The 10,000-nt window shown below is 40.2% G+C and overlaps 1 protein-coding gene across 1 annotated transcript in view; it reads left to right on the top strand.

The window, feature by feature from the left end:
• LOC122808373 (upstream stimulatory factor 2-like) overlaps window positions 1-10,000 on the top strand; it is a 240,052-nt gene that overhangs the window by 48,921 nt on the left and 181,131 nt on the right. The window contains exon 2 of the mRNA XM_044079339.1: window positions 5,332-5,378. Coding sequence (XP_043935274.1) covers window positions 5,332-5,378 — 47 coding nt within the window. The remainder of the gene's footprint in view (window positions 1-5,331; window positions 5,379-10,000) is intronic.

Genomic DNA, 10,000 nt, shown 5'->3' with positions numbered 1-10,000 from the left:
CTCATTCAAGCAGAGGACAAGGACACTTTTCTGCAACATCTGGCATTTGTAAAAAGGCTTCTAGCGTGCCTAGGGTACACCATAAACGAAAAGAAATCGCAACTGGTACCCTCTCAAATAATTACATTCCTGGGTGCAAGCTTGAATACAACTGCCCAGATGGCTTACCTCACGCCAGACAAACAAAGGCAACTGACAACATACTTCAAACAAATGGCAACAAAAGCCCAGTTATCTGCAAGACAAATTCTGCAGGCTTTGGGGTTTATGGCATCCTGCATTCTACTATTTCCATATGCGTGACTGCATATGAGGAAACTTCAATGGTACCTAAAGGAGTCGGCATTGTCACAGCCTGGAAACAATTATTCTTTTCATTCCCTGCCTACAACAGGAGTTTCTTTGGTGGGCAGAGACATGTCACCAAAACAAGGGACTGTCATTCACTCTACCCCTTGCCACCCAAACCCTAACTACAGACGCATCAGACTATGCTTGGGGAGCCCACCTGAAAGGGAGATGCATTCAGGGCAAATGGAGCCCAAACCAAATGCATCTGCATATAAACCAGAAAAAAATGCTAGCTGTTCAGAATGCTCCGACAGCCTTCAAGGACTTACTTCATCCAGGTCAACCACTGATAGAAGGACAACACCACAGTTATGTGGTACATAAACAAGCAGGGGGGTACACATTCATTACCCCGTTTGCAGACTAGCCATGGCCTTGTGGAACACAGCCTTCACTTACAAAATACATCTTCAAGCTCAATTCCTGCCAGGAAAGCAAAATACTCTGGCAGACGACCTAAGCGGAAATGTTATGGATCCGCACAAATGGAAACTGGATCCACAAATCTTCAGCATGTTAGCACAGAAATGGGGGAGCTCAGCTATAGATCTATTTGCCTATCAGTTGGACAAATTCTGCACAAGAACTCATCACAAAAAAGAATGGAAATTGGATGCTCTATCCTTCAGCTGGAAAAACCTGTCAGTCTATGCCTTTCCCCCTCTGCCTCTACTCTCCAAGGTTTTACTAAAAGTCAGACAGGAAAAAACAAAAATGATCCTGATTGCTCCGGACTGGCCTCACCAGCACTGGTACCCGCTTCTAAGGAATATGTCACACCTTCCTTCATGGTACTTGCCTCAAATACCTCATCTACTGTCTCAGCAGAGCTATCAAATTCTGCACACCGCTCCAAACTCTGAATCTTGCTGCATGGCTAATCAACTAATTCAAACCACACCTCTCAGTAAATCTATGATGGATGTCCTTTTGGAAACCAGAAGGCCTAGTACTAGAAAATCTTATGCTTATAAATGGAAGAGATTCTGTGCTTGGAACAAAGCACAAGAAATAGACACAGCAAAGCCCAATATTCCTCAGATTTTACAATACTTTACTTAACTGAGATGCTTGACAAGGGCGTATCTTTCTCTTCAGTAAAAATCCATGCCTCTGCCTTCTCGGCTCATTACAACACAGAGCCTCCCCTCTTTTCTCATCCACTGCTTAAACAGTGGCATAGAGGGGCCAAAAACTTAAGGCCTCCCAGGAGAGCACCAACTCCTGCATGGGATCTCAATTTTGTACTGGAAAAACTCACCTGCCTCCTTTTGAACCAGCAGCTACTGCGGATAGAAATTTTATATCTTGGAAAACAGCTTTTCTTTTGGCAGTCACTTCAGCAAGAAGGGTTTCAGAACTACAGACTCTCATGGCAGTGGAGCCTTTCATTATATTTTACCTGGACAGGTTGGCCCTCAGGACCAATCCTTCTTTTATGCCTAAGGTGGTATCCAGTGTGGCTCTTAACCAGACCATTCATCTGCCAACATTTTACCCAAATCCGCAAACAACGGGGAGCGGATTTTGCATTAATTGGACGTACACAGACAACTAAGATTCTACTTAAACAGGACCAATTCTCTAACAAAGTCTGAGCAACTACTGGTAGCATTTGCTGCAGGATCAGAGGGGAAGGCTATATCAAAGCAGACTTATTTCTAAATGAATAAGCCACTGCATTCGTTTCTGTTATTTGCACCATGGTAAACCTGTGCCCAGGAGGATCAGATCACATTCCACCAGGGCTACCTCTACTTTAGCAGCTTTTCTCAGAGGGGTCCCAACCAAAGACATTCTAGAAGCTGCTACTTGGAGCTCTGTTCATACCTTCACAAAGCATTTATCATTTACCTCTCTTCTCTAATTCCAGGACAGGCTTTGCCAATGCAGTCCTGCAGGGCCTTGTAGTTGCTCCTAATGCTGTTTAGTTCCATCCTCCCATCCATAGCTTTGGGATTCTACCCAAATGTAATGACTGCAGCAGTGAAACATGAACATAGTACAGTTGTGTACACTTACCATAAATGTAGATGTTCGAGTGTATTCACTGTTGTAGTGCAGGTTATCCACCCGACATCCCCCTTTCTATACCTTTTCTTTCCTTCACTATACTCAAAAGCCTTTGTGGACTATTTGCTTTTTAGTTGAAGGTAAAGTTTGTTTCTAAAAGTGCATTTATATATTTTACAATTTATTTATATATATATATAAATATATATATATATATATATATATATATATATATATATATATATATATATATATATACATTGCTCCCCATTCGGGGAGCACCTGACATCTGGGGCAAGAAAAACTGAATAAAATGGCGTCGGCTGCATATTTTATACCCCTGGCGACCTGACGTCATGGGAGAGGAGATGGCAACCGACGCAGGACCCAAGACTTTGTTATTCAGGCCGACTGAGGGCAACCTGCCAGCAGAGTACCCAAATGCAACAGTGAATACACTCTAACGTCTACATTTATGGTAAGTGTACACAACTGTACTTTTCATTGTTTTGGATTTTCAGTGTTTTGAATTTTCAATGTTATGGTCTCAATGTTATGAATTTCAATATTGAGATTTCAGTATTTTGAAGTAGACCCATAGACATATATGTGTGCGATATAAATAACTATATGATTGTAGTCCTGTGATTTTCTGTCTCCTTGTTTTTTTGTAAACTATCATAAAATGGGGGGCAGGCGAGCTGGGGCAGTCAGATAAGGAATTTGAAAAAAGATCCTTTTGTGTAGATCTAGGCAAGTGTTGCACTTCCTTATGAACATTCATGCAGTGCACCACACTTGATTTGTCTTGAGGGGATGCTGCCATACCTCTCAACTGTCCAGATTTTTGACTCTTATTTTGGCCTGTCTCTCATAAAATTTGTTGTTTTCTGTCAAGTAATTTGCTCATTCACTCCAGTGGAGCTGAGGAAGTTTGCACTGTAACTTCCAATTGGCAGAGCCTAATCCTTTTGACAGAATCAAATAATGTCCTCCCATTTCAAAGAAATGTTCATATCTCTGGAACCACAGGGCTTTTGAAAGCAGTATAAATGGCAAACCCTTCGGCATGGTTTGTTTTTATAGTGGTAGTGTTCTTTATCTTCTGTGTCTTAAACTGAATTTTATAAGTCACAATTAACGCAGTAACTATCGCGTTTGTATATTTTGTAAACCACTTAACAAATGTCTTGGCAACCATTCAAGTTACACACACAGTGTCAGCAGCATTTTGTTCATCTAGCGGAGAGCTTTCATATGAGGCTAAGGAGTTCTGTCTGTTGCGTGATTATTACAATATTTAGATAAGTGTGTGTGTGTGTATATGTATGTATGTATGTGTATGTATATATATATATATATATATATATATATATATATATATATATATATATATAAATAATTACTATCATAAAAACATTTATTGTCTCTCTACCTACAGTAGACGGCGATCAAATATTAATGCATTTGAGTTTGCCATTGTGTAAGCTTTAAGATGAAATATTAAGTCCTTGTATGTAGCATGGTTTTGGAGTTGATGCAAATGTGAACAAGCTGTGTTTGACACCTGGAGGCGTCAGTAGGAGTGAACTGCAGATGCACCTGGAGTTGTCACTCGGATATAATGAGTCAAGGACTGAAACTACTAAATAATGACAAAACATTTGAGTGTGACTTCATGCTCTTTAGAAAATGCTTGCGAATGCAAAACCTGTCATTCTGTCAACTTTCTAAGCTTATAAGAGCAGTATTTAAAATTGTCCATATTTTTGGGCATTGCCCCCCCCCCCCATTATTTTTGACTTTGCCCAGACTTCATGTGGTAAGAAGTTGTGTGATTATGGAACATGTAACTTGCAGAAGAGTTTAATTTTGGTATTATAATTAGAAAAATACTGGACCGATTCAGGTAACAAAGTTCCCCCTCTAGTAGTGTATCTTGATAAATTTCTTCCTTATTGCAGTCCCTCCAAAAGCAGTTTGCTAATGTGGAATTTTGTGCAGGTCACTATTCTGTTGTGTGCACCCCCTGTTTTATACCCTACAGTGCGATCATCCATGCACTTTCAATTTGAGTGTTCCTTCTTTAAAGAACTGCTGTGCACAAAGCACATTTCTTTTTCTCAGTGTATTTTCTTCCTAAAAAACGGTCTTTGCAGTGCTGTATGTTTCTTCCCTTTTGTGATATTTGCTGTTCAGTTTCCACATTGCACTCCATGTTGAATTTCAAAGAAATCTTACAGTAGTTTTAGAAATTTGTCTCCTTGACCCTTTCATCTTCTCTATTACACCAAGTGTGTATGTGTGTGTGTGTGAGGTGGGGGGGAGGGGTCGTGTGTAGCAAGATGTTTGGAGATTTTTTTTTCCATACTCTTGAATATTTTTGTCTTTAAGTCATCATTTTTTTAATGTGTAATGTTTTACAGCAGTTTTCTTTCCTTCACCATGGAATGTAAACTTGGCACATTTTCTTTGCAGTCCCTGAGTGAAGGAAACCCAACACCAGTGATAGAAATAATGACTTGAGATTAAAAGTAAGACCCTATTCTGTTTTCACCTTTTCAGCTGAAGGAAAACAAAATGTACAATTGCAGTGTGCTTGGAAAAGAGAAAAGAAAAAACAGATGGTATCATTTAGAAAAAGTTTCAGTCAACTATTGTCATTCTGACCAAGTAGAAAGATGCAGAAAGGAGATTTGACGTGTAAGATGTGATTGTATTTTGGTTGGACTCTAAATCATGGGCAATATAATGCATGATTAAGAAAAAAAAGTATGCTACTGTCTTCCCCTTCCAGGACATTTTGTGTTATTACAAAATAATATCCGCTTGGAATACTGCCTAGATGTTGGTATATATTTTTTTGGCTTTTGATCCTTTAATGTCATTTTCATTGGTCTTTGTATTTGACGTAATTAATATAGACTTGCTGCGTAGTGTTTTACAAGTTGTGGTATTTTCTTTCAGCCACGATAAAGGACAAGAGACAGAAGGAGGTGTGGAACTTCATGAAGGTAAGAAGGCAAGAAACGACATCAACCGGCGTCATTTGGCAGTGTAGTGGATATAGTATTGTAACACAGTTGGTTTCTTGTACTTGCAGAATGCTTTATTTTTGCTAATGTTATAATGATAGTTTAAGTTTTCTATTGAGTAGCAAGCCAAATAAATATATTGTGACTTTGGCACAGTAAATGGCTACAATGATGTACTTTTTTCATTTAGAGGAACTCATTGCTGTTATGAGATGCGTTTTGGAAAAGGCTTAAGAACACTGCTGTCACACCTTCAGTTTGATTGCCAAGTGAAAAAAGTAAAAGTGTGCAAGAGCAGCTTATCTTAATATATTTTTGGTGGTAGTATGTTTGGTAGCGTTTCTTATCCCTGACAAAAAAGTTTTTAACATTGATTTATTGCTTCTTGATGGGAAATGAGCCTTTAATGCTTGACATAATATTTTTAACCCAGTGTTTTAGAATATGTATTTACTGATATTTGATTACCGAGAAGGTCTGACTGGGTAGGAGTCCACTTTCAGCTGAGGACTGGGGAGAAGATCTCCAAAGTTTCTCACATTTTAATAATCATTATTTTACAGTCTTTAAAAATAATACAAAAAACAAACTGTGTTTAAACATAATATGAAAACCATTTTTGTCATATATTTGGTTCAGGGTTAAGTGTTTAATCATTAAAGTTCATTTCGCAGCCATTCTAATTTCACACTAGGTACAAATTCTGCTTCTTTGGCCTCATTTAAGGTATGCAAAACTTTCTTGTCTGGTACCTTATTGTTGCAACCCCTGTTAAGTATCCTTTTTCTCCGTGGGACCTTTGTTTATAAGATTCTCTGAGACCTTCACATCATATTGAAGCTAATGGTCCTCTCAGCCAGCTTCTTCTGTTGACTTAATTGACAGCTGTTACTTGTGTAAGAAGAATTTTGGAGCTGGATGTCTTGTTTTTTCATCCACTATGCTTCCCATTTCAAAAGGATAGAGCGTCACTGCATACCAATCATTCTTTCGTCCATAATTGTATTAGAATTTAGCATATATTTAATTTGCTCTACAGTATTCTTTGAGTTATTCTAGTTGGGGTGGGCCTTGGTGTGCAAGGCCATGGAACGTATCCTCATGGAACTTATAAACAAAGACATTGGTAATCTCCAAACACTAGATCCCACCCAGTTTTGGTTTGTAAAAGGCAGATCATGTCTCCTAAACCTGATAGACTTCTTTGAAGCAGTCACCAAAGCCGTAGACAAGGGTAAGGTGGTTCACACAGCCTATCTAGATCTTGCCAAGGCTTTCGACACCATCCCCCACTCTGGAATTTTAGATAAACTCACTAAACTAGGTATAAATCCCTATGTCACAAGATGGGTTGCCAACTGGCTCACTGACAGAACCCACACTGTGAAACTAGCAGACTCCAAATCCGACTTCAGACCAGTGACGAGTACCACAAGGTTCAGTCGTGGGTCCTCTCCTGTTAGCCTGTACTTCAGAGAAGTAGATACCAAACACAGAAGGTCTTTGGCTAACGAAGTTCGCAGATGACTGCAAACTAGGAGCCATAATCAACTCCTAATGATGTGGACATCCTACAAAAGGGCCTCACTGAAACAGATGCCTGGTGTCAAAGCCATGGCCTCAAGCTCAATGCCAAAAAGTGCATTGTCATCCCCTTTGGTAAAAACTCTGTACCCATGAACTACAGCGTAGGCGGTAGTATACTTAACACCGAAAATGTGATGAGACCTTGGGACACAGGTGGACAGAAATCTCCCCTTTGATAATCACATCGCCACAGTAGTCAGGAAATCCTTCTACGTGGCGCACTTCATCACAAAAGGTTTCTCATCCAGAAAAAAAGAGGTCATTGTTCCCCTCTACTCATCACTCATTAGACCCATTATAGAGTAAAACACCCCTTTTGGTATGTACCTCACAAGACATCTACAACAACTGGAAAGGCCGCAGAAATACCTCACCAAGAGGATTACCGGCCTCAAACAGATGCCCTACGCAGGCAGTCTCAAAAAACTCTAGCTTTACTCAGTCGCATATTGCCTACTCAAAGGTGATCTCTGCCTAATATACAAAGCTATGTCAAACCCAGAGGTGATCTCTGCCTAATATACAAAGTTATGTCAAACCCAGAGCTGTTGTACATGCTGCACTTAAAGAAATCCCAATCCCTCCAAGCTATATGCTCTAGGGACCTAAACCTTGTCACCACAATAAACAGAACATGCTGGAGGGATAGATTCCTGTCCCAGAGACCACCCATATTCTGGAATAAACTACCTATCTGTACCAAACAAAGCTCCTCATTGGCACTCTTCAAGAAAAATCTTGATGATTGGATGGGAAATAGGAAATTCACCCTGGGGATCACCTCTGTGGCTCTGCTCGACCAGTGGCACAGGAAAATAATTTTCTTGGGTGGCAAAAGCCAGGGCACCTTTTTGGCTGGGCTTGTATAGGCCCCAGGGCCGGTAGCCTAGTACCTACCTGTGAACCTACATGTTGTATTGTTTGGCTAACCACAGTAGGTCCTGATTTGATCTGCACAAAACCACAAAGTTGAAGTGTCACCTGGCTTTTAATTTCTTACTTTGGAAATTTTAGCCCAAATTTCTTCAGAGTTACAATCTGGTTTTCCCAGTGCATTAAATTTTTGTTATCAGAAGTATACCGAGTCCTTGCCTTGGGCTAACAGTGCTTCTGTGCTTCTATGTTGGATCTGTACCTACTTTACAGCCCTTTTTAAGAAATGTCTTGGTGGGAGATATTTGTGCAGCTGCCATGTGAGAATTACTGAGTACTTTTGCAAGATACTGTTAACCTGTACATTATTTCCAAGTCTGTTAACCTGTACATTATTTCCAAGTCTGTAAATTAAGTAAATTTAAAACGGAGGTGCCCCCCCCAAAAAGCCATTTGCCTAGGGCTCCACTGAATGTTGTCCTATTTGTTGATAGTTTTAGTCTGGTCTTTCCTTTAGTTCTTCTCTTGGTTACTGTGACATACAGGCTCTCGATCTGAAAAAGAGGTCTTTGTTTCTTGTGTTTCTGGCAATGGTAGGGTTAAGGTCATCAGTTGCATGATTTAGCTAAGCACTTGCTTGATTCATTCTTGTAGGTGAATGAGTTGAAATTGCCAGTACAGGCGTAGCACTAAGTTACATAACTTTCATTTTCATGTAATTTATCCTTTGAGCAGACGTATTGCATCCTGAAGATGCATTTTTAAATTGTGATCAAAACTGTTAAATGTTAATATTTCACTTGTAGATGAGCTGCTTGGTGCAGTGGTTAGCATTGCCGCCTCGCACAAGAGGTTCTCCGGTTCTATCCTTGGCTGGGGTGCCTTCTGTGCGGAGTCTGTATGTCCTCCCTGTGGTCGTGTGGGTTTCCTCCCACATCCCCAAGACATGCTGTAGGTGGATTGGACACTCTAAAATTGGCCCTAGGCGTGAGTGCATGTGTGTGGTGTTACTTCTGTGGAAGGTTGGGCGCTGGGCTGGCAACTCTACGCCGTAAAACTCCACTGCTAATCATGAGCAGACAGGTGATCTGCTGTGGCGACCCCTAACCGGGAAAAGCTGAAAGAAGAAGGTTATGAGCTGGTTTGTTTAGCACCAAGTTCTTTTGGCCTAATCAGTAACCCCTTTTGCCAGACCACACAATTAGAGCCATATGAACTTGTAGTTTGTTTTCTGAAGCTGTTAACTCCTGAGGAAACTGCTATAGTATGTCAAAAGCAGTTGGAGATGTGGCTCCTGGCTTCTTTACTGGCACTGTTTATTTTTCTTGATTAAACTAAAGTGCTTTGTATACTACATAATCGCCTTGTGATTCAGCCCACTGACATTTGCTATTTAATGTTGCAAGGTAAAAACAGAAGCCCCCAGCCTTTTTCCCATAAAATCTGTAGTTCCACAGAGATCATTCCTTCCACTTTTTATCTGTTTAACTTGGTGGCATTGTCTTTGTTAAATGGCAACATAAATGTGTTTGTGTAACAGAACTCTGAAGTTCTGGTAAGAGTTATGATAATGTTGGAAAAAGGCCAACTACTGCTGTGTTCCAGGTATTGACTAAAGACTTGTTAACTTTCATAAGATGAAGTTTATGGCGTTTTGGCGCACGCACAAATTCCATTTCCAGTGAGAAACAGACCTGGGAGCCACATTGTTTTCTCTCCCTTTTTAAATATCTTGCAGTATGGCTTGACCTTTCTAGGTCCATCTCTGGGCATATCAGAACCGTTTCCTGTACTGCATACCTATTGATCTCCAGGTGTTTAATTGCAGAGAGGAGAACTGATATTGGGGAGTGGATCCTTGTACCTACAGTAAAATATGTTAACTATTCCGTAGTAAGCCTGGTCATGTTAATATTCTTTATGTAGTTCAGAATAAAATGCATTGCTTCATCATGTGCTAGCATTGTCTTTCATCACTGCACTACTTTGGAGAAGGAACCCAGGCTTATTTACCTCGGGGTTAAACAGTAGGTAGCATCCTTAGTATTTAAACTGTTGCATTTGTGCTGTTGACCGACCACAGGACAATACACTTTAAAAGCCATTCTAGGACTTTGCTCTTTTTCTTCCATCTGCTTGAA

Source organism: Protopterus annectens, chromosome 8.part0, assembly GCF_019279795.1.
Source record: "Protopterus annectens isolate FY-2018-M chromosome 8.part0, PAN1.0, whole genome shotgun sequence".
Classification (NCBI taxonomy): Eukaryota; Metazoa; Chordata; order Ceratodontiformes; family Protopteridae; genus Protopterus; species Protopterus annectens.
Note: the sequence above shows the minus strand (reverse complement) of the source record. Positions and strands in the feature narration are given on the sequence as shown.